The sequence below is a fragment of the Geotrypetes seraphini genome, chromosome 1 (genome assembly GCF_902459505.1).
Source record: "Geotrypetes seraphini chromosome 1, aGeoSer1.1, whole genome shotgun sequence".
Lineage (NCBI taxonomy): Eukaryota > Metazoa > Chordata > Amphibia > Gymnophiona > Dermophiidae > Geotrypetes > Geotrypetes seraphini.
Window position 1 is genome coordinate 117,410,332 of NC_047084.1, and position 25,628 is coordinate 117,435,959.

General features: G+C 44.5%; 2 protein-coding genes across 3 annotated transcripts in view; one reads left to right on the forward strand and one right to left on the reverse strand.

The window, feature by feature from the left end:
• LOC117352678 (B-cell differentiation antigen CD72-like) overlaps positions 1–5,714 on the forward strand; it is a 76,305-nt gene extending 70,591 nt beyond the window's left edge. The window contains exon 8 of the mRNA XM_033929255.1: positions 5,298–5,714. The gene's annotated coding sequence lies outside the window, so the exon portion shown is untranslated. The remainder of the gene's footprint in view (positions 1–5,297) is intronic.
• A 4,350-nt stretch (positions 5,715–10,064) lies between these two features.
• Positions 10,065–25,628, reverse strand: part of LOC117356808 (CMRF-35-like molecule 4) — a 44,714-nt gene continuing 29,150 nt past the window's right edge. For both annotated transcript variants that reach the window (XM_033936530.1, XM_033936520.1), the window contains exons 6-7: positions 20,515–20,655; positions 10,065–12,543 (exon numbers count right to left, since the gene is read on the reverse strand). In XM_033936530.1, coding sequence (XP_033792421.1) covers positions 12,475–12,543; positions 20,515–20,655 — 210 coding nt within the window. In that variant the 3' untranslated portion in view covers positions 10,065–12,474. The remainder of the gene's footprint in view (positions 12,544–20,514; positions 20,656–25,628) is intronic.

A 25,628-nucleotide genomic window follows, 5' to 3' on the forward strand; every position in this document is an offset into this window, starting at 1 on the left:
TTGTCTGGCGCTGGGCTCAAGTCCTCTTCAGTTCAAGTCCACCTTAGTGCCATTGCTGCTTTTCATCAGCCGATTGACGGGAAGCCTATCTCTGTTCATCCTGTGGTTTCCCGCTTCATGAAAGGCTTTTTCCACGTTCATCCGCCCCTTAAACCTCCTCCTGTGATTTGGGATCTTAACGTGGTCCTCACTCGCTTGATGAAACCCCCGTTCGAGCCGCTGGCACGGGCTCACTTGAAGTTTCTTACTTGGAAGGTTGTGTTTCTTGTTGCTCTCACTTCTGCCTACCGGGTCAGTGAGCTTCAAGCCTTGGTAGTAGACCCTCCTTTCACTGTCTTCCATCATGAAAAGGTGGTTCTTCGTACCCATCCTAAGTTCTTGCCTAAGGTTGTTTCTGAGTTTCACATCAACCAATCCATAGTTCTCCCTGTGTTTTTTCCGAAGCCCCATTCTCACCCTGGAGAAGTGGCTCTGCATTCTCTTGATTGTAAGTGTGCGCTGGCCTTCTACTTGAAGCGCACCGCTCCTCATTGTACTGCTCCCCAGCTGTTCATCTCCTTCGATCCTAATCGCTTGGGTCGCTCTGTTTCTAAACAGACCCTTTCTAACTGGTTGGCCGCTTGTATCTCTTTCTGTTACGCTCAGGCTGGTCTCTCCCTGCTGGGTCAAGTCACGGGCCACAAGGTCAGAGCGATGGCAGCGTCTGTTGCTTTCCTCCGCTCTACTCCACTTGAGGAAATCTGTAAAACTGCCACTTGGTCCTCGGTTCATACATTCACCTGTCTGGATACTTTCTCCAGGCGTGATGGCCATTTTGGCCAGTCTGTTTTGCAAAATCTGTTCTCCTAAATTGCCAACTCTCCCTCCATCCCATTCTGGTTAGCTTGAAGATCTCCCACATGTTGAGAATATGCTGCCTGCTTGTCCTGGGATAAAGCACAGTTACTTACCGTAACAAGTGTTATCCAGGGACAGCAGGCAGATATTCTCGCAACCCACCCACCTCCCCGTGGTTGGCTTCTTTGCTAGCTATCTGAATTGAGGCCACGCTGAGGAGACGCAAGCCCTAGGTCGGGTGGCAGGGGCACGCGCACATGCGCGGGCCAATCGCAAACTTGAAGGTCTTCAAGCAAGTCTGCTTGCGAAAACGCCCACTAGGGGGCTCTGTCGGTGACGTCACCCACATGTTGAGAATATCTGCCTGCTGTCCCTGGATAACACCTGTTACGGTAAGTAACTGTGCTTTTTGTTCCCGGGTATTAAGTGTAATTTCCTAATTGCTCTTGCCTAAAAAGTATAGAAAATGTCTATTTCCATAAAACTTTGCTTTTGTTTGTCGATTCCAGAGACATCAATTCCCCCATTCTCCTTACTCTATTATTTAGCACAAAAAAAATTACAAGACGAGCAAACTAATGATCAAAATCCAAAAGTACATAAGAATATAAGATTTGCCGCTGCTGGGTCAGACCAGTGGTCCATCGTTCCCAGCAGTCCACTCATGTTGCAGCCCTTAGGTGAAAGACCAGTGCCCTATTTGAGTCTAGCCTTACTTCTGTTCCAGTAGGAACTTGTCCAACTTTGTCTTGAATCCCTTGAGGGTGTTTTCCCCTATAACAGCCTCCAGAAGAGCGTTCCAGATTTCTACCACTCTTTGGGTGAAGAAGAACTTCCTTACGTTTGTACAGAATCTATCCCCTTTTAACTTGAAAGTGTGCCCTCTCATTCTCTTCACATTGGAGAGGGTGAACAATCGCTCTTTCTCTACTAAGTCAATTCCTTTCAATAGCTTGAATATTCCAATCATGTCCACTCTCAGTCTCCTCTTTTCAAGGGGGAAGAAGCCCAGTTTCTCTAGTCTCTCGTTGTACGGCAACTCCTCCAGTCCCTTAACTATTTTTGTTGCTCTTCTCTGGACCCTTTCAAGTAGTGCTATGTCCTTTTTCATGTATGGCAACCAGTGATCGACGCAGTATTCCGGGGGGGGGGGGGGGGGGGGAGGGTACCATGGCCCTGTAGAACAACTTGATAACCTTTTCAGATCTGTTTTTGATCCCCTTCTTAATCATTCCTAGGATTCTGTTTGCCCTTTTCACCGCCGCACATTGTGTGGATGGTTTCATTGACTTGTCTACAAGTACTCCCATGTCTCTTTCCTGGGGGCTGTCTCCGAGTATAGCACCAGACAACCTGTATTTGTGCATATGATTTTTGTTACCGACATGCATCACCTTGCACTTATCCATGTTGAACCTCATTTGCCATTTCGCGGCCCATTTCAACCATATTAGAGACATCCGTTAAAGAAGTTTCTAAACCATCTACTGTAGTAGCTTCAGTTGCCCTTCTACCTGATAAATTTTGGATAATGAAGATGTTCTTCCAAAATACTGTAGACACAAGAGTTTTTGGGTTTAAAAACTCAGATTTTCCCAGATGTTTCATGTGAGACTCAAAAACGAAGATCATTTTTGATGTTAAAACCTGGAGTTTTGCTTATAGGGGGTACCTTTTATTTAAGATACCCTTGCAAATGTGTAGTTAAATATAAATCCCTGAAATATGTATTTTTTTGAACCTTCACTGCATTTCTGTCCCTAAAGCGTCTCAAAGGGGTTTGAAGCTCTTGAACTCTTAGAAATTAAATTCTGGCTCAGACGTTGGACCTAGTTTTCCTAAGATTTTTGCAATTCTAGCAATCAAAGATCTCAATTATTATGTGGACTTTAGATTAGCCTATGTATTTCCTTTCTAGATATAGATTATGTATCATTTGTTCTTAGCTAATACTTTCTTTTCTGTACAAGATTAATTCTTGATATTGTATTTTTAAAATGGATAAATCTATATATATAAAATCGGAGGTATGTATGTGTGTATGTATGTGTGTATGTGCCACGATAACGCAAAAACGGCTTGACCGATTTGAACGAAACTTGGTATGCAGATCCCTCACTACCTGGGCTGATATGTTCTGGGGGTCTCGCAGCCCACCTGCACACATGGGCGGAGCTACAAACAGAAAATCATATTTCACCCATTCATGTCAATGGAAAAAATGTAAAAAGCTGCCATTCTCTCTGTAATTCAAAAACGGCTTGACCGATTTGATCGAAACTTGGTATGCAGATCCCTCACTACCTGGGGTGATATGTTCTGGGGGTCTCGAGGCCCACAACTCTATGTTGCTTGCTCAAGGGTGGGTTCGCCCAAGAATTTATATGTTCTTGCTCCTGGAGGTTAAACTAAAAATGTTCTTTATAATCACGTTTTGCGTTAGTTGTATTGTATTCATTTTGTCAAATATTTCACATTATAATTTGAATATTGTACTTTTTATTAAGCTGTAAAAAAATAATTTCATTCACCACTATAAAGTATCTTTATTTGAATCCATTTACAGTGTTATTGCTATAATTAAATACCCGTGCAACGCCGGGGCATCAGCTAGAAATAAATAAATAACCCCCCCCCCAAAAAAAAAAAACCAAACTTTGCTTTTGTGATCAGGATAGTCAGATTTTGCAATTTACCTCTTTAAAATGTGAAAATGCCAAATTTTCATCTTTTCATTTTTATAAAGTCATAAAAAGCAATATATGAATCACAATTAGCATGTATTTATATTGAAGTTATACAAAGATGACCACAGAAGATTTAGAAGTCAGTAGTTTTTCAAGATTTGCAATTTTATTGTAAGTCACGTTCATGAATCAGCCCCCAGATGTTGATTCTGCAATCAGCATCGGAAGGGAGCATAGAGAAGAGCAGGAAGAAGGAGGAGAGAAATAAGGAGAAAGGAAAGTACAGAAAAAGCAAAAAAAAAACAACGAGGAGCGGAGAGGGCAGGCAGAGAGGAGCAGGAAGAAGGAGGAGAGAAATAGGAGAAAGAAAAGTACAGAAAAAGCAAAAAAAAAAACCAATGAGGAGCGGAGAGGGCAGGCAGAGAGGAGCAGGAAGAAGGAGGAGAGAAATAAGGAGAAAGGAAAGTACAGTAAAAGCAAAAAAAAACCAACAAGGAGCGGAGAGGGCAGGCAGAGAGGAGCAGGAAGAAGGAGGAGAGAAATAAGAAGAAAGGAAAGTACAGAAAGAGCAAAAAAACCAACGAGGAGTAGAGAGGGCAGGCAGAGAGGAGCAGGAAGAAGGAGGAGAGAAATAGGAGAAAGGAAAGTACAGAAAAAGCAAAAAAAAAAAACCAATGAGGAGCGGAGAGGGCAGGCAGAGAGGAGCAGGAAGAAGGAGGAGAGAAATAAGGAGAAAGGAAAGTACAGAAAAAGCAAAAGAAGCCAATGAGGAGCGGAGTGGGCAGGCAGAGAGGAGCAGGAAGAAGGAGGAGAGAAATAAGGAGAAAGGAAAGTACAGAAAAAGCAAAAGAAGCTAATGAGGAGCGGAGTGGGCAGGCAGAGAGGAGCAGGAAGAAGGAGGAGAGAAATAAGGAGAAAGGAAAGTACAGAAAAAGCAAAAGAAGCTAATGAGGAGCGGAGTGGGCAGGCAGGGAGGAGCAGGAAGAAGGAGGAGAGAAATAAGGAGAAAGGAAAGTACAGAAAAAGCAAAAGAAGCTAATGAGGAGCGGAGTGGGCAGGCAGAGAGGAGCAGGAAGAAGGAGGAGAGAAATAAGAAGAAAGGAAAGTACAGAAAGAGCAAAAAAACCAACGAGGAGTAGAGAGGGCAGGCAGAGAGGCGCAGGAAGAAGGAGGAGAGAAATAGGAGAAAGGAAAGTACAGAAAAAGCAAAAAAAAAAACCAATGAGGAGTGGAGAGGGCAGGCAGAGAGGAGCAGGAAGAAGGAGGAGAGAAATAAGGAGAAAGGAAAGTACAGAAAAAGCAAAAAAAAACCAACGAGGAGCGGAGAGGGCAGGCAGAGAGGAGCAGGAAGAAGGAGGAGAGAAATAAGGAGAAAGGAAAGTACAGAAAAAGCAAAAAAAAAAAACCAACGAGGAGCGGAGAGGGCAGGCAGAGAGGAGCAGGAAGAAGGAGGAGAGAAATAAGGAGAAAGGAAAGTACAAAAAAAGCAAAAAAAACCCAATGAGGAGCGGAGAGGACAGAGTCCCCTGCAGAACTCCACAGCGGCACAGCCATCTCTAAACACTATAAACACTCTCTCTACACTATAAACATCTCTAAACACTGCTTTGAGAGTGTTTAGAGATGGCTGTGCCGCCGTGGAGTTCTGCAGGGGACTCTGTCCCAATGTGAGGCTGTCTGCTGTTTTCTAAGTATGTGTTTTATAATATGTTATAATATTTGATATTGTTGTTTAAAGTTTGAATGTATATTGATATATGGCTATTTTTTCAGAGTGTTATATATATCTTCCTCTTGAGAAAGCTGGAAGGGAAACACGAATAATGTCAAAGAACTACCGGAGACTGCATACTGTGTTGAGGAAGTTTCGAGGTTTTTTTTAATTATATTGACTTCCTGGATTTATGAATAAGATGCATTGGATTGATGATTTTGGATTATGACTGTTTTAAAATTGAGCTTTTTTGAATGAACTTTTTTCACTTGTGGTTTTTTTTCATTTGCGATTTTGTGAGAGAGCACTGAGCACTTTGGAAGATGCAGCTGAGCCCAGGATGATCTGATGACTTCAGAAAATAAGAATTTCAGATAAGAACTTTTAAGAGATAAGTACTCTTTCATTGTGATGGACTGTTAGAACTCTTATATGATTGCTTATTTCAACTTAGGAGCATTGCTGGAGAATTCTAGGCATCCTGTGTTTATGAGTTTGTATGGTATATTGACTGTAATGTTTTTAATCAATATTCAAATTAAAGCATTATTTGAAAAATAATAATTCTTTTTTTGTAAAAAGTATAGAAACATAGAACCATGATGGCATATAAAGAGCAAATGGTCCATCCAGAGCATCCACTATCTCCTCCTCTCCCTATTGGCTGAGGCTCTTAACATTTGCATCTCCTCTTCCTATAGACTAAGGCTCTTTACAACTGCATTGTGAGGTCATAGAGCTTTATGGTTGTAGAAACATAGAATGAACAACGAAAAGAAAACAACAAAGTCTGCATTGAAAAAAATAACACAAGGAAAAACAAAGAAAAACTGTAAACAAATGTACAAAGACGCAGGTTAAATTTATTATACCAAATAATTGAGTGCGGTCAGCTTTACCACTTTAAAAAAAACCAATGGGGGGTGTGAGAGGGGGATAAGTGCCAGCGCCCCATCAAGACGGTGCCTGGGATAATCCGCCCCCACCCCATCTCCCTTATCCAAACAGTAAAAGACACTGCAGCTAGATTTCTACTAGGTAAAACAAGACAGACGTGTGTAACGCCATTACTGAAGGAGTTACACTGACTCCCGATTGAGATTAGGGGTGAAATTCAAAATCCTATTACTGATGCACAAAACTGTTCAGCTCTTGGAACCGCAACACCTAGTGGCCAGACTAAATACCCCAGCGTGCTCTACGCTCGAGCCAAGAGTCCTCACTACAAATACCTTCCTTCAAAGACATCAAATACATCAAAGACATCTTGGCAATGGCCCCGTTGTGGTGGAATGCCTTACCGAAGGAATTAAAGTTAGAAAAGAATCAAGACTATCCTTTTCTCAAACTACTTGAACTGAAACTATGAAGTTGACAGAGAGAGGAAATCAGATCTTTCATGGATGGCCAACCTCCTTAAGAGGTATGTAAACCTAGTATTACATGTGTATTCAGTATACATAGACTAACAAAAACAAAAAAGGGAACAAAAAACAAAATGAAAATGCCTTTAAACCACGAAGGTGCTCAGAACCATTGCATGGTAAGAAAGTGACCAGACCAGGGCAGCAACCCTTGTAAGGACTTTCAAAGAGTCCATCATAGCACCATCCTCAAGCGGTAGAAAGGGATTTAAATTGTGGTGAGTGTCTTTTTATACTACTGTATTTTTCTTTTTTCTATTAAATGTCCATTTGAAGTGAAAACTATGATCCTCAAAATAGGCAAAACTTAGCTGTGAGAGTTTAGGAAGCCAACTTGCTACAGCAGGTACAGGTGGGTTCTAACACGTTTCGCCGACAGGCTTCCTCAGAGAACCCCCATGCTGGATGGAACATCAAGTTCAACAACTTCTTTTGGGAACTTTTTCTGTTTGAATTTCACCCAGTTGTTATATTGGGGATACAGTATACATAGGACAATTGATTTGGTATAAGTAGGATGATGGATTATGGCATAACCATGCCACAGAGCTCCGTGTATTTCAGTATAGAGCCCATGGCATTATAACGCCTCACAACCAGGGCAAGATTAATTTGTCGAGGGCCCCTAGGCACACAAGTACACTGGGCTCCCTGACCCACCCCACCTCACCATGTGCTCAGGCGGAAACAGGAAGCTGCGTCAGAGGGAAGCTTTGGGCAAGAAGCACCGCTTGCACAATTACAGTTCCCGTTGCTTTTCTTACCCGCGTTGCTTGCTTGTCTTACTTTCCGTTGATGGGAGGGAGGCACGTTGCTGATTCGGGGGGGGGGGGGGCATGTTACCACTCGATGTTGGAGGGGCCCATTGCCGTTTGGAAAAAACAATGTTGATGCCCTCTTTCATCGGGCCCCCCTGACCATTTCAGGCCCTAGGGACGTGCCTACTGGGCCTATTGGTTAATCCTGCCCTGCTCACAACTCCTTATGGTAACATCTCTACAGAAGCTCATGTATCATAATACCTTTACGCAAGCTCATGTCGTGTAGCGCCTTTGCAGAGGCTCATGTTGACCCCAGTCATTAGTAGCGGTATAGAAGCTCTCAATCATAATCATAATTATGCCACTGCTTCAGACCATTCTTTGGAATCCTAAAAGCCAGTTGAACATCATCTGCCTAAAACTTGCATATCAATCCCATATCTTGCAAGACAATGCATAACGATGCTAAAAGGAGTCGTGGTATAGCTGAGACCCCTGAGGAACTATTACCCAGGAGGAGTGTGTGGCGCAGTGGTTGGAGCTCCAGCCTCAGCACCCTGGGGTTGTGGGTTCAAACCCCGGGCTGCTCCTTGTGACCCTGGGTCAGTCACTCAGTCCTCCATAGCCCCAGGTACGTTAGATAGATTGTGAGCCCACCGGGACAGACAAGGAAAATGCTTGAGTACCTGAATGTAAAAACCGCTTAGATAATCTTGGTAGGCGGTATATAAATACCTAATAAACTTGAAACTGACTTCCTCTCACCTATCCTTACTTCTTGCTGCCGCCAAAACAAAAAAGACTTGAACCACTCACATCTTCAAGGGACTTGCGCTAGCATATAAATCCTTGCACAATATGGTATCCAGCTACTTCTCACACAATTACTAAGTTGTCATAGAAAGCACATCCTTGGTCAAATTTAAATATATTAACAAAGTCTCTTCAAATAAAAATGCGTACAGCAAAAAAGAACCGCTATACGCATTTTTATTTGAAGAGACTTTGTTAATATATTTAAATATGACCAAGGATGTGCTTTCTATGACAACTTAGTAATTGTGTGAGAAGTAGCTGGATAGCTTTACTGGGTCAGACCAATGGTCCATCAAGCCCAGTAGCCTATTCTCACGATGGTCAATCCAGGTCTCTAGTACCTGGCCAAAATCCAAGGTGTAGCAACATTCCATGCTACCGATCCAGGGCAAGCAGTGGCTTCCCCCATGTTTTTCTCAATAACAGACTATGGACTTTTCCTCCAGGAACTTGTCTAAACCTTTCTTAAAACCAGCTAAGCTATCTGCTCTTTTTAGTATTTGCTGATATTGCTTCTCCAATGTATACAAATTAATCTTATGTATATTTAAAGTGGAAAGATATGATTATCTGGTAATCTAAACACAGCAAACATCAACAAATCTAGCAAAAGGTCTTGTAGACGAGCTGTTCCGAAGTTATGGCAGGTCTGAAATTAAAGGAAATGCAATAATACTAACTTTTTAACTGGAAATCAGTGTCATGTGCATCTCTGGGAACCATGATGTGACACAGAATGCAAAACAGCCGTCAGGGCTGACAGATTAGAACGTCAGGCACTGAATGTTGTGAAAGAGGAACTGAGGGTAGTAGGAGTAGGGAAACCACAGGACCAGTAATTAAAGCATCTGAAACGCGCAAAGAGGAAATCTGAAAAGTGTGAGTTCCTCGTGTTACAGGAATGTGTCAGACCTGCTCACTCTGCCACAGGAACCCTCCAGAAAACAAGAAAGCCGTCTACAAATCCCCAGGGACATCATCAGGGACTTCTGCGGTCGGCTGGGCCGGAGAATGGTGAGAATATAGAGACTCTTTAATGTGTATCTTCTTTCGCTGGGTCACTGGATGAGTAAATTGGGTTTGAGGTTGTTCAGCTATGCTGATGACATTACAAATACATGTAAGGGTACAGTCGTATGTATCCAAAAAATATATCAAAAAAAGGTACTGTGTAATTAGTTTAGCAGAAAGGCTTCATTCATGTCGCATCAAAAGACACAACGGAAAAAAAAAGAGCTACTAAGACGGAGAAAACCAAACCTCATACACGGGCAGCCCTAAGCCACCTGTATCATCACTGGTTTGAAAAAAACTCTGAACATAAATATATAAATACACTTTCATTCGCTTGAAAAACTTATTTTTCAAAATTAATTTTGTCTCGTTCATCAAAATATATGAGTAGAAATCCAATCTGTCTAAAACTGGTTATAATGGCAACAGTCTGGTGTAAATATAAGCAATTCCTAATAACGTGAAAAATGAATGTGAAAACTTGGAAAAACGTATCTCAAATTCTTTAATCCAATGTTCTGCTCCGTCTTTGTATTTATCATTTTTTGTCCATTGTGTCTTTTGATGTGACATGAATGAAGCCCTTCTGCTAAACTAATTACACAGTACCTTTTTTGATTTTTTTTTTTTTTTATTACAATTGTTATCCCATGTTGTACTGTATTATCCAACAATACTCAATTTATTGAGTCGGTATTAAATACAATGGAATCTTGGATGCAAGAATTCAAGCTGAAATTAAATCAAGAAAAGACTAAATTCTTTTTGTATCTGCTCAAAAGATTAACTTTGAATCAACAATTAAGATCAATTCAGTATCATTTACAATAAGCCCCACAATTAAAATTTTGGGAGTGGTCTTTGATCAGTGTCTAACTATGAAAACTTAGATAGATGCAGTGGTTCAGAAGATTTACTATACCCTGTGGAAACTTCGTACCATCAGATCTTACTTTGATGTTACCGCTTATACTCTCTTAGTTCAGACACTCCTTCTGAGTATTTTAGATTACTGTAATGGTTTATACTTGACAAGTACTAAGAAAAATTTGACTAGACTGGCCTGAAGAATGATTTACGGCCTGAAGAAGTACGATCATGTCATTCCTTATTCTCCCGGTGGAGGCCCGGGTGATTTTTAAGTTGGGATGTTTATATTACATAGTAGCTTTTGATGCCACTCCTTCATATCTTGTCGAAAGATTTGTTACCATGACTCATGAGAGGAGTAGAAAATCCCATGCCCTATTTACATTTCCTTCTGCAAAGGGTTGTAAAAGTAAGAGACATCACGGGCATTGACTCTCTTATCAGGCTGCTTCTCATGGCAAAGATTTCCATCCATTATTGATCAGATCCATGTCCTATAAACACTATAGAAAACTTTTGAAGACTTTTCTTTGTCCAAATTCCTGACTAGCTAAATTCCTTTGCATTTCATTAATATTGTATTTCCACATAGCATAATCTTTTGTTAACCGCGTTGAATTAATGGCTATGCGGTCTAGAAATCTGCTATTATGTTATGTCTTAGAGTACTTTTTCTATAGATACTGGGTTACCAACAATAAAAATTGGCACAATGATTAAAAAAATAGCACTTAATTTCAATTAGGCATCGTCAGCGCTGGAATATTATACATAAATACTCCTGATACCATGTTGGTGCTCTATATTTTCACTCTGTATCTATTTATTAACCACCTTTGTCATGAAGAGAATCACCTAAAGTGGCTTACAATTCATTGAAAAGTATTCAGGCACTCTTAAGTATTTTCCCTCTCTGTCCTGGGAGGCCCATAATCTAAGTGTGGTACCTGGGGCAATGGAGGGACTTGTCCAGAATCACAAGGAGCAGGCCGGGATTGAATTTGCAACCCCGGGGTGCTGAGACGGCAGCTCTAACCAGTAGGACACCTCCTCCATGCCAACGCCTTTACGACTGAGTCTGCAGTTTGGTCTGGTGATATCGACTGGTTGGCAGGTCGCCTATATTACACTGACCACAGAAATTCTAAAACCTGGTACCATACAATAGTCAGGAACTGATACAGCTCTCCGTTCAGTATGACATTCTTTCATTTATCGAGGGGTTGTGGAAATAAAAAGATCATTAACTTCAGTTGAAGCACTGGCAAACCTGGCTTGGCCTAACAAACGGAAAACCTTTTCCCTGTTCAGATTCCTCACGTTCTTCTTTCTGCTGGTAGGTTCTGTGTCTCTGCTACAGATTGGAGAGACTGCGCTAGTCAAACTCTGCTGCCTCAGGTTTAAGGGTTTCCTGAAGGGCAGCTGGAACTTGATCCCCTGAGAAATTGGGCAAGGCCGAACCAATATCACAATAGCTGATGAATTCTGGGAGTGGAACTGAGCCTGAGCTCCCATAATGGGCCAGACTGAAGGTCCATAAAGTCCAGGACCCTTTTTCTAACAGTGGCCAACTCAAGTCACAAGTACCTGGTAAGATCCCAAAAGAGTTTTCCTGTGAAAACTCAGATCCTCAGTATGCTGAGACCAGTAAATGAACCAATTAGAAGAGAGCTTTTATCCTTGCAAGATTAATGATCTTGATCTCAGTCCTATAATTAGCACTTAGAAGTCACTTCACTTCTGCTCACTGTGATCATAGTTTAAGGTTTTCAGTTGCCTCCACATCATGGGAAGAGCCTAAGCTGGTCCTAGTTTTGTCCTGTTTCGCTCATGGGCTTTCAACCCTGTTTTTCTTGGAGAACCCAGAATGATAAGTCTGTACATACCATGGGACCACAGAAGCCAAGTTCTCTGGGTGCAGTGGGTGCTTGAGAACCTCCAGCATTGAACAGACACCTTGACTGTGTCTAGGAAAAGACATCTGTAGGGTTCAGCACCCTCAACAATTTTGAAAAGTTGGTTCTTATACATAGGCCACAACCAGGATTGGCTTGCTGTGTCTGACAATGAGCCTGGAGAGAGGGTCTTTGTTTCCAGTAATTCCTTGGCACAGTGGGTCTCAGAAGAGAGGAACCCTGTAGTAAACCTTCTGAAGTGGTGGCCGTGGTTTATACGATTGTGATTCTTAATAAAGAAAAGATACCCCCAGTGACTACACTCCAAGGTGGAAGACTTCCTCCTACAAATGTATCATTAATAAATACCAGATGGACAATCAGTTTAAGAGCTGTGAGGACCCGTGAAGTCTCAGAGTGGCCATGGTCTCTTCCTAGCACAGTCCTGTTGTACTTTCATTGTTGGACGTGGATGGGATGCTCCACTGTACAATATAAGGCATCATCTTTCCTTCCATGGGTTGCCTGCAAAGAAGAAAACCCTCAGTTAGGAAGAGTGAAAGATGAGGAGACAGAATTACGGTACTGATTACCACAAATTCAGTCATATTATAAGAGTTACTTCATCCAGCTGCAAAAGCCTAAATTACTCTAGCCCTGCCTATCACCCAAGCTTGACGCTTCTATACAGCTTTTCAAAATCCGGACAAAATGCCGGGTTTTGAAAAGCCTTCTGGACAACCAGTCTTCTAAAAAGAGGACATGTCCGGGTAAATTCAGACGTCTGGTAACCCTAAATATGCAGATATTCTCTTGTCCAGTGCCTGGGAAACTCGATGGCAGAGGGTGCATCTAAAAATATCAAAGGCCAAAGGCATCATGAAATAGGAAAGTTTTAAAGGAGGATCGAAAGATAGGAAAAGATCTCTAGTCCGTCAAAAATGACAAAGACTCGGGGACACTCGATGAAGTTACAGGGAAATACTTTTAAAACCAATAGGAGGAAATTTTTTTTCACTCAGAGAATAGTTAAGCTCTGGAACGCGTTGCCAGAGGATGTGGTAAGAGCGGATAGCGTAGCTGGTTTTAAGAAAGATTTGGACAAGTTCCTGGAGGAAAAGTCCATAGTCTGTTATTGAGAAAGACATGGGGGAAGCCACTGCTTGCCCTGTATCGTTGGCATGGAATGTTGCTACTCTTTGGGGTTCTGGAATCTTGCTATTCGTTAGGATTTTGAATGGAATGTTGCTACTCTTTGGGGTTACGGAATCTTGCTATTCGTTAAGATTCTGAATGGAATGTTGCTACTCTTTGGGGTTCTGGAATCTTTTGTTACTCTTTGGGATTCCAGAATCTTGCTGTTGTTTAGGATTCTGAATGGAATGTTGCTGCTACTTGGGTTTTGGCCAGGTACTAGGGACCTGGATGGCTACCGTGAGAAGGGGCTACTGGGCTTGATGGACCATTGGTCTGACCCAGTATGGCTATTCTTATGTTCTGGAACTCGTAAGAGTGGATAGTGTAGCTGGTTTTAAGAAAGGTTTGGACAAGTTCCTGGAGGAAAAGTCCAAAGTCTGTTAATGAGAAAGACATGGGGGAAGCCACTGCTTGCCCTGGATCGGTAGCATGGAATGTTGCTACTCTTTGGGGTTCCGGAATCTTTTGTTGCTCTTTGGGGTTCCGGAATCTTGCTATTCTTTAGGATTCTGAATGGAATGTTGCTACTCCTTTGGGTTTTGGCCAGGTCCTAGGAACCTGGATTGGCCACCGTGAGAACAGGCTAATGGGCTTGATGGACCATTGGTCTGACCCAGTAAGACTATTCTTATATAAGGATATCTCTCAGCTGCTAGCCATACAAACTCAACTACTTTTAGTCTGCTTTACCAGTTGACATTCGTCTGGGACCCGCAAAGCTTAGCTGCTGAATTTAAATCTGAGTTTGAGCTTTTCTCCATTCACCTGCTTAGCTTTGCAGTTGCCAGCACTGAATATTGCCGGCACCTCCTCAATTGCTCTCTCCTCCCCAGTGCTGTTCCTCGTATCACCCTTGACCTGACCACTTTTTCGTTGGTTGGTTCTACTTACCATATGGCTCCAGAAGAAGGAAGATGGATTGAGACATCCGGGTTTTACTTCCATTCCTTTCAATCCGTCCTCCTTTTTCTGGAGCCATATGGTAACCCTAGTTGGTTAGAGCCAATAACCAGTAGCAGTTTCCAGTTAAGTGCTTCTCAGGGTCGGTGACTGGGCATCCCTTGAGGAATTTAAGAGGGCAGAAGCCTTTCCTCCCTGCTTGGATTGCTTTGAACACTGGTCCGATTATTTTTCTCACTCAGTCTAAACACCCTTCCCTCAGGGGATGCCTCCTCTTTATGGGCTCTTTGGTGAAATAAGGGGCAGCAGTTGGTTAACTTTATTTTTTGTTACCCATGAAAATCACTTTGAACATTGTTATCCCCTTGATTAAATAGGCAAAAGGCAGAACTTAAGAGCATAAGAGTTGCTCGACTGGGACAGAACAAAGGTCCATCTAGCCCAGCAGCCAACCCAGGACCCAAGTCCCTAGCTAGAGTAAAACAGAGTTTATGCTGCTTATCCTATGAATAAGCAGTGGATTTCCCCAATTCATCTCAATAATGGCCTATGGACTTCTCTTTTAGGAAATGAGCCTAACTTTTTTTAAGCCCCGCTAGGCTAACTGATTTCACCACATTTTTGGCAACAAAACTCCAGAGTTTAATTATACATTGTGTGAAGAAATATTTTGTGGAGGAAATTTTTTTCACTCAGAGAATAATTAAGCTCTGGAACATGTTCAGAGGATGTGGTAAGAGCAGATAGTGTAGCTGGTTTTAAGAAAGGTTTGGACAAGTTCCTAGAGGGAAAAGTCCAAAGTCTGTTAATGAGAGAGACATGGGGGAAGCCACTGCTTGCGCTGGATCAGTAGCATGAATGTTGCTACTCTTTGGGTTTTGGCCAGGTACTAGAGACCTGGATTGACCATCGTGAGAACAGGCTACTGGGCTTGATGGACCATTGGTCTGACCCAGTAAGGGTATTCTTATGTTCTGGAACTCGTAAGAGCAGATAGTGTAGCTGGTTTTAAGAAAGGTTTGGACAAGTTCCTGGAGGAAAAGTCCAAAGTCTGTTAATGAGAAAGACATGGGGGAAGCCACTGCTTGTCCTGGATCGGTAGCATGAATGTTGCTATGCCTTGGGTTTTGGCCAGGTACTAGAGACCTGGATTGACCACTGTGAGAACAAGCTCTGGGCTTGATGGACTATTGGTCTGACCCAGTAAGGCTGTTCTTATGTTCTTATTTTCTCTGGTTTGTTTAAAATCTACTACTTAGAAGCTTCATCGCATGACACCTACTCCTAGTATTTTTGGAATGAGTGAACAAGCGATTCACATATACCCTTTTCACTCCACTCAGTATTTTATAGACCTCCATCATATCTCCCATGAACCATCTTTTCTCCAGGCTGAAGAGCCTTAATTGCTTTAGCTTTTTCTCAAAGAGAAGTTGTCTTATCCCTTTTATTGTTTTCGTTGCCCTTATCAGTATTTTTTCTAATCCCACTATTTATTTTCGAGATGTGGTGACCGGGAAAGGAACACAATATTCAAGGTGCGACTGTACCATAGAGCAATGCAAATGCATGAGATGTTTATAGAATCTGCGGAGTCTGAAGGTTTTTGCTAAATTTACTATTTCTCCATGTCATCAATGGTGGAGATTCTCATGCATGTGCAGATTATTCATGAAATTTGCATATCCTGATTTTGAGGTATGTTTTCTCCTGGTCTGCAGAGCCCTGCAAAAGTTTTGCATCACCTCTGAGTAATACATTGTTCTGTCTTTCTTGCTGGATCACAGCAATATTTCTGACTGCTGCATATTATATACTGACGTGTTCAGAATTTTATGCTCTATCACCCTGCGCATTTTAAATTGATTTAGGGCTTCAAATTTAAGACTTATAACCAAGGCAGGATTAATTCTTCGAGGGTCCCTAGACACACAAGTACACTGGGCCCCCCTTGCCTTGCCCTGACCTCCCTGCCCCACCCCATTTATCTGTTTTCTTATTTACTTCTTTATTTCCACTTGTATTTCTTTCTTTTTTAAAAAATTCAAAACAAAGATTAGCAAACCAGTGCACCGTTTTTCTTCTATGCAACCCCCAAACATCTCTGCACAAATCCCCCTTCATTCTCTTCCCATCTACTTACCCAAGACTTTCTATACATATATAAAAGTGTTCAAATATATTATAAAGCAGTAATACTATCTGAAATATAAGCCTATATTACTAACCAAGCTTACAACGCCTCTCAACTGCCTCACTCTACGTCAACCAACTGTAACCCTTATGTATGGATAAACAACCAAATCTGTAACTCCTCTAGTTCCACTCCATGTATGTTAACTTGTAATTAAAAAACAAGGCAAGAAGTCCTCCAAAGAATCCAACATGAAACAAAAGAAGATCAGCAGAAAATAAGGAGATTCAAATCAGGTTAATTCAAGGTGCTCCCAAGAACCATGCCTGATGCATTTCGCCAAAGAAGGCTAGTCAACACTAACAGAAAACCATGTCTTTCATACACACAGATACACCCTCAACCAGTATGGAATAAGTAATCACAAACTAAAAATAGAAATATTGAACCGCCAAGAAGCCAAACTGCATATGGTGAAACAGCACAGAAACAATGACACATAGCCTCCTAATACTCTGCAAAATATAAATATAGCAGATGTACATTTGAAGAAACTGACAAACAATCACCACTTTACAAATGAACAATTGAAAATAAGAATATACCATTTCATTGGACTAATCCATTTTTCAATTAACTTTCAGAGGCCAAAGCCTCCTTCTTCAAGTCAATATAGTAAACTGCTGTTACATTATACTGTCCTGACACGAGAAAGGGGGTTTTGGTCTCTAAAAGTTAGTAAAAAATGTATTAGAATTACCTTATTTTATGTTTATAAAAGTTTTACCAATACAACTACAATACGATCTTATTCTAAAGCAACAAAAAAATATTTTTCTACCTTTTATCGCTTTAATCATCTTGTCTATATTCTCTTCTTTCTAGCCAGCATCTGTCCTCTCTCTCTCTTCCATGCAGCATTAGCCCCTTCCATATCTGCCCTCTCTCTCTCTCTCTCTCTCTGTCGCTGCCATCCACTGTCTGCCCTCTCCCTGTTTCATATGGCATCTTCCCTCTTTCTATACTCCTTCCATAAACTGTGTATCTTGTGAACCTTCTCTCCTTTGAACACGATTCATTTCAGCTCTGCCACCTCTCCATTTTATTCTGTCACTACCCCCTCCCCTATGCTCTGGCATCTCTCTTTTCTCCATTCTTTCCTTCCCACCCCATGGTCTAGCATTTGTCTCCTTCCCTTTCATCTCTCCCTCCCCATCCATCCTCTGACATCACCTCCTTCCTTTTCCCTTGGTCTGGCATACCTTCCTCCTTCCCTCCATGCCCTGGCATCTCGGTAGCCAGAATGTTCCTTTTCAGAGGGGCCCCAACACGGCAGCTGTTCTCATAAGCTGCCGGCGGCTGCCCTGAAGTTTTTCCTCTGCCGCAACTTCCCATTTCTGACAGGGCAGATTGGCGTAGAGGGAAAGCTTCAGGGCAGCCACCGGCAGTTTGTGAGAATGGCTGCTGTGTCAGGGCCCCTCTGAAAAAGAAAATTTAGATGTTTAATAAAGAAGTTTGGACCGCAGGGCCCCTTGGATCTGTGGAGCCCGGGCAGCTGCCCTGTGCTCTCCCCTAACGCCAGTCCTGGGGCCCCCCTGACAGTTTTGGGCCCTAAGCACGTGCCTCCTGGGCCTATCCTTTAATCTGGCCCTGCTTGTAACACATAAACTGCGGAATGTCAAAAATGTCGATATTTTGCATCAAAACCGGATCGAAACGGTCCAATCAGATCACTCCGTTTTCAACCAATGTTTTGAGGAACCAATCACAGCGCAGCATTCACGCACATATATGGCGAAGCAGGAAAATCAGTTTTCATAACTGTCAGCTACTCCAGTGACAGCATAATCGCAACATGGGAAAAATTAGAAGTCTTTCAAAAGACGGTGGTTGTACTTAATGAAGAAGGCTTTGCAAGCCAGGGTGAAGTGCAATCAAAGTACAGTCATACGCTTGCTCAGTAAGAAAATAGTGACAGGAAATGTGACTGACAGGGCTCAAAAATCCACTGTGCGAGAGGACAGTGTTGTTCGCCGGATCTCGGTGGCAGATCGCAAACTCACATCACCAGAATTGTCAGCCAAGTGGCAGGAAATGTGTCCAGTGAACGTATCTGCCTCAACAGTACAGCGGCGGTGCCTGGAGTTTGGCCTACGTGGCTGTAGGGCAAGAAAGAATCCGTTGGTAACGGCGATGCAAAGAAAGCGATGGGTTGAGTGGCCCAGAAAGTACAGCATGTGGACTCCAGAGGTGTGAGACAACGTTCTCTTCAGCGATGAGACTGCTTCTGTGTGTTAGGAGGCCAGTGCAACACATTTGTAAGACAATTAAAGAATGAGGCTTTCAAACCTCAGTGCCTGGACTTGACTGTAAAGCATCCGACAAAAATCATGGTCTGGGGCTGGTTGTCAGCCAATGGCATTGAACGCTTTCAGGTGATTGATGGCATGATGAACGAAGCCAAGTCTCTCTCCACTTTGCAAAACGCAGTGGTTCCGTCTGCAAGGAGTCTCTTCCAGGATGACAATGCACCCTGTCATCGGATAAAGATGGTGACAAAGTGGATGACATTGAGCCATATTCAGCGACTGGAATGGCCAGGGCAGTCACCAGATCTCGATCCAATTGAGAATTCGTGGAAGAATCTTGCTGTCAAGGTGTTCAGTAAACACCCAAAAACAAAGGTCGAGTTGATCGAAGCACTGATTAATGTTTGACACCATGTTGTACGGCCAGATGAACTTCGAAAAGTGGTTCACTCCATGCCTCAACGCTGCAAGCTTGTTATCAAGAACAAAGGCTGGCCCATACGTTATTAGAATAGCATAAAACAACCAGCTACCTCCTCTTGAAGGGGGTGACAGTTAAAATACAAATAAACGTAGTATTTATTGAAATAGCTAATGCAATCCATTTATGAAATATCGACATTTTTCGACATTCTGCTGTTTATGCATTACAAGTCTTGAATCTGAAGTCCTAAATCAATTTAAAATGCGCAGGGTGATAGAGCAAAACATTCTGAACAAGCAACTACCGTGTTTCCCCGATGATAAGACAGGGCCATCAAATAAGACAGCCCCCCCTTTTTAGAAAAAATTGTAAAATAAGGCACCCCCCCCCCCGCAAATAAGCCACCCACCGATACCTGCGCTTACCCGAATCGGGTGGTACGGTGGGTGACTCCGTGTGGTCCCTCCGTCTACCGCGGGGGTCGGCAACCCGTGGCTCCAGAGCCGCATGCGGCTCTTTTCCACCTTTGCCATGGCTCCGGTAGTGTGTCACGCAGGCGTGCATCTTACAAGTCCGGCGTCGCGGCGGGAAATAGCCATGCTGAGTGAGCTCAGCATGTACACAGATGAAAGCCTTGCTTGCTGATTGGTCCGGCGGCTGTGCCGCCGGACCAATCAGCAAGCAAGGCTTTAATCTGTGTAGTGCTGAGCTCACTGCTCAGCATGGCTATTTCCCGCCGCGACGCCGGACTTGTAAGATGCACGCCTGAAAAAGAAATCATCCTGGCCGGGGTCGGTGTCATGCTCCGGAGATCTACAGCCTTCCTATCTCCCTCTCCCTTCTACCTGCTTCTGGCCACATCCCCTGCTCCGCGGCTCTCTTCGGCAACTCAGCAGCAGCGATCGACACAAGCTTCTGACGTCGGGGCCTACCCTCTGCGAGTCCCGCTTGTTTCAACTTCCTTTTTCCACAAAGGCAGGACTCGTAGAGGGAAGGCCTCGATGTCGGTAGCTTGTCTTGATCACCGCTGCTGACAAGTTGCTGAAGAGAGCCGCGGAGCAGGGGGGTGTTGCCAGGTGCAGGTAGAAGGGAGAGGGCCAGATGCAGGACTCGTGGGTGAGGGAGCAGAAGAGAGAGAGAAAGGATAGAGATACAGAGGGGACATGAAAGGGTAAATAAGGCATCCCCCCGAAAATAAGCCCTAGAGCATATTTTGGCCTTTCAAAAAAAATAAGACAGTGTCTTACCATCGGGGAAACACGGTATATAATACGCAGCAGTAGGTGTCAGAAATATTGCTGTGATCCAGCAAGAAAGACGGAGCAATGGATTTACTCAGAGGTGATGCAAAACTTTTGCACGGCTCTGCACATACCTTAATGCATTTGAGAAAGGTTGTGGGAGGAAGTCGAGCTCTGGGCCTCTCTTTGCACTGATCCGATTCACTGATTGCATATCTGCTTCTTAGTTGGGAGCCTAACACACACATCCTCCTACACTGGGCTGGATTCAAAAACTGGGCTGGTTCCTACCGGACACGGGTCTTGTATTTCCTCATAGTAAGGCACCGCGTTGGCTGCATGTTGACTGTTATTGTGGGGTGGCTTGGATTCAGTACAGGCAGGAGGCCCTGCCGTGACATAGACTGTGGTCGCCACGACTTTCCTCTGAGGCTGGAAAACAAAAACAGAGAAGACTGTGAAAGTTCATTGTAACCTCTATTACATCTATAATAATAATAATCCTCTAAGCGCGCATGCGCACTTAGGAGGATGTGGGGACCTGACATGTGCTGTGTCCGTCCGTGGCGGCGGCTTGAGGCGCATGCGCCACAGCACAGCCAACTCCCCCATTCCGCCCTCACTCACCGCCAAAACCTTCCCGCAGCCCCCTTCCCAGCCGCCGCGTTTAAATTCATAGACAAGCGCTACCGCTGGCCTCGCAGTCTTCTGTCCACTGTGGGCCCCCCCTCTCTGACTACTTCCTGTTTCCGCTAGGGTTGGCCACAGTGGATAGAAGATGCCGAAGACAGCGGTAGTGCGGCGCAGCGCTTTTCTGTGAATTTAAACGCGGCGGCTGGGAAGGAGGCTGCGGGAAATGCTCCTGCTGCACAGGAAAGGCTGGGAAATGCTGCTGCTGCTGCACAGGGAAGTGTGTGTTGGGGGGGGGAAATGCTGCTTCTGCACAGGGAAGGCCAGGAAATGCTGCTGCTGCACAGGGAAGTGTGTGTGTGTGGGGGGGGGAAATGCTGCTTCTGCACAGGGAAGGCCAGGAAATGCTGCTGCTGCACAGGAAAGGCCGGGAAATGCTGCTGCTGCTGCACAGGGAAGTGTGTGTTGGGGGGGGGAAATGCTGCTTCTGCACAGGGAAGGCCTGGAAATGCTGCTGCTGCACAGGGAAGGGTGGGAAATGCTACTGCTGCAAAGGGAAGTGTGTGTGTGTGGGGGGGAAATCTTGCTTCTGCACAGGGAAGGCCTGGAAATGCTGCTGCTGCACAGGGAAGTGTGTGTGTGTGGGGGGGGGGAAATGCTGCTTCTGCACAGGGAAGGCCGGGAAATGCTGCTGCTGCACAGGAAAGACCGGGAAATGCTGCTGCTGCACAGGGAAGTGTGTGTTGGGGGGGGGAAATGCTGCTTCTGCACAGGGAAGGCCTGGAAATGCTGCTGCTGCACAGGGAAGGGTGGGAAATGCTACTGCTGCAAAGGGAAGTGTGTGTGTGTGGGGGGAAATCTTGCTTCTGCACAGGGAAGGCCTGGAAATGCTGCTGCTGCACAGGGAAGTGTGTGTGTGTGGGGGGGGGGGAAATGCTGCTTCTGCACAGGGAAGGCCTGGAAATGCTGCTGCTGCACAGGGAAGTGTGTGTGTGTGTGGGGGGGGGGAAATGCTGCTTCTGCACAGGGAAGGCCAGGAAATGCTGCTGCTGCACAGGTAAGTGTGTGTGGGGGGGAAATGCTGCTTCTGCACAGGGAAGGGTGGGAAATGCTGCTGCAGCACAGGGAAGTGGAGGGAACAGAGAGGGAAAGGGGGCCTGGGAGCAATCTTGGTTTGCTTTGGGGGAGGGGAGACAGAAGGGGGCCATGGAGAGACAGAAAGACAGGCAGGCAGGCAGCGCATTAGAACAAAGACAGACACACAGAAAGACAGCGGGCAGGGAGAGAGACAGAAAGAAAGAAAGACAGACAGGGTGCCAGAGAGAGAACCAGAAAGAAAGAAGGACAGACAGCGGGAGGGAGAAAGAAAGAAAGGAAGAGAGAGACAGGGGCAGGGAGAGACACAGAAAGAAAGAAAGACAGACAGACATATATTCTAGCACCCGTTAATATAACGGGCTTAAACACTAGTTATATTATATTATGGGACTAGCTGATGCCCCGGCGTTGCACGGGTATTTAATAATAGCAATAACACAGTAAACGGATTGAAATAAAGATACTTTATAGTGGTGAATGAAATTATTGTTTTACAGCTTAATAAAAAGTACAATATTCAAATTATAATGTGAAATATTTGACAAAATGAATACAATACAACTAACGCAAAACGTGATTATAAACAACAATTTTAGAGCAAGAACAAATAAATTCTTGGGTGAACCCACCCTTGAGCAAGCAACATAGAGTTGTGGGCCGCGAGACCCCCAGAACATATCACCCCAGGTAGTGAGGGATCTGCATACCAAGTTTCGTTCAAATCGGTCAAGCCGTTTTTGAATTACTGTGAGAATGGCAGCTTTTTACATTTTTTCCATTGACATGAATGGGTGAAATCTGATTTTATGTTTGTAGCTCCGCCCACATGTGCAGGTGGGCCGTGAGACCCCCCGAACATATCACCCCAGGTAGTGAGGGATCCGCATATCAAGTTTCGGGCAAGCCGTTTTTGCGTTGGCAGCTCTTTACATTTTTTCCATTGACATGAATGGGTGAAATCCGATTATTTGTTTGTAGCTCTGCCCACGTGTGCAGGTGGGCCGCGAGACCCCCAGAACATATCATCCCGGGTAGTGAGGGATCTGCATACCAAGTTTCGTTCAAATCGGTCAAGCCGTTTTTGCGTGATCGCGGCACATACAAACATACATCCGATTTTATAAATATAGATTATGAAGGGGTGCTGAAAAGTTCTCAGCCCAACCAAGCACAGAATTTTAGTTCTGCAAATTGGCACTTAACGGAATAAGAAAACCCTCTTTTCAGTTGCGATGGCAAAATAGCGCTCAGAATTTAGGAAGTTGGTTGGTTGGGCTGAGAACTTTTCAGCACCCCCTCATACTATTTGGGTTTCTGCTAGGTACTTGTAACCTGGATTGGTCATGGTTGGAGACAAGAGACTGACCGATCACAACCAATCAGGCTTCAATCAGAGACTTTCTTAGGGTCCTTCCTAAGTAAGTCCCTGATTGGCTGACACCTCAGACCCCTCTCAAGAGAGGAGCCCGAGGCGCCCGAGTCAATCAGGGCCTTAGGCTTCTCCCCATGCATCACATGATGCACCGGGGAGGGGCCTAAGTCCCATTGGCGTAGCGACCAGAGGAAGAGCAAGGGGTAGTTTCGGTACCACCTGCTCCCAACTCTGAGGGGCTGGAGGGGGAGGGGGCACTGCGGTGTCAGGACGGAGTGGGCATCCCTCCTGCCTTTTTCTTCAGGGGGGGGTGGAGGGTAGGGGAAGGTCTTTCCTGGCAGGAGGGAGTGGGCTTCCCTCCTGCCATCTTTTTGGGGTTGGGGTGGGAGATGGGGAACGGTGGCCCAGAGGGGCACGCAATTGTCAGGGGTCATTGGGGGAGAGCCGTTGGCAGCAGTAGTGGATTTTTTTCAATTTTTATAAAATGGGGCAGATATTTTGTGTGTGTAATAGAAGCAAAATATCTGTGCCATGGAAAAAAAAGACCCCCCCTTCTGGTGCATTATGGGACCTGCAGCATTAATTTCAAGGGATATAAATGCTGGTTCCTAATATTGTCACCCAGTCGGGCCCGCGAGGGCACTGCGGAGTTCACCGACGGGTGGCAGCATGACCCTGGCGTGGCTCCCAATGAGGGAAGACCCTACATAGTAGAAATATAGAAACATAGAAATAGACGGCAGATAAGGGCCACGGCCCATCCAGTCTGCCCACCACAATGACCCTTCCCCACCTAACTCAGTGAATAGATCCCACGTATCTATCCCATTTGGCCTTAAAATCAGGCACGCTGCTGGCCTCAGTGACCTGAAGTGGAAGATTATTCCAGCGGTCAACCACTCTCTCAGTGAAAAAGAATTTCCTGGTGTCACTGTGCAGTTTCCCTCCCCTGGTGTATTAACTAAATCAACATCAGAAACACCACATATGGTCAACAGTTTTAATTCAAACAAAAAAAACAAAGCAATAAAACTGGCTTTCTGTCTCAGCCCAGCAATAGCAACAGACAATACTTCTGCCAGGGTTCTGGGAAGCTCAATCAGCCAAAAGAAATCAAAACAAAAAAATAACCTGTCCCAGGTAAGTATTGTTAAGTTCTGAGTTCAGCATAGTCTTTAACTATTCTTCCAAGGAATGCAAAACTCCTAGTCATCAGTTCATTATCCTCCAAGGATCCCTGGACTTCAGCTTATCCTAGTCCCGGTCTTCACCAGGTCCTTGGGGTTTTTAAAGAAGCAGAACAAACACTCCAGCACTATGCAGCACTCCAGTCCTGGTGTTGCAGGAACAGGATTGCCGGGTTCACACTCACAAAAAGCTTTGCACAAGCACCCACAAAATTCCCCAACCCGAGGTCTTCTGTGAACCCAACCCCAACCCTGAAAGATCTCAGTCTTGACCCAGTACTAACACCAGACACACACCAGCTTCTCACAAAGCTCTGCCCCAGCTGGTGTGGAGTAACTTAATTAGAGCTAAGCACCAGTTCCTTACTGCTTCCAGCCCAGCCCCAGCTGTTGTGCAACAAAAAACAACACACTTTTCAAACATTCTTTGCCAGGTCCTTCTAATCAAAAATAGTCCCAACAAAACTCTTTAAGGAAAGCTTCCAAAAACAAAACAATAATTCCATGGGTTCCAGAGATTCCACTCCAGGCATTAAAGACTCTGCCACTTCAATTTGTTCCTCTGGAACCTCTTGCGCTGCCATGTCCTGTGTTACAGGGCTTTCCCAATCCATGGGATCCGGTTTGGGAGCTTGCCCTTGCCTGGCCAGGAGGATTCTTTATGCCAGCCTTTCCTGAGCTGTCCCTCTCAGACTCTTTGAGAGCTGCTTTAAGGGAGAAGAGCCACTCCCAGTCTTACCTGGCTGAGGTACTGCTTTGGAGGCTCTCTGGCTCCCTCTCAGTTCAGTGGTAATATTACACTCTGGGAGCTGGTTGTATTTCCTAAGGGAGCTTGTTTTCCTGACAGGCTTTGGCTCGGGAAAGGGAACTAGGTCCGCAACAGATTCATAGTCCTTAGGATAGGCAGCCCTGTCCTCTACAACCTCTGAGGCTCTACCTGCTTCTGGATTCCTGGTTAGGCGAGTCGGATTAACCCCTATTCTAACCTTGACAGGGTCATCCTTGGGGATGGGCATGTTACAATATTTTGCATTTGGGTGCACAAACCACAGTATTCTTTAACACTGCACCTAACTTCTGGGAATGCCCCTGACCCGCCATATCCCTTCCATGGCCAC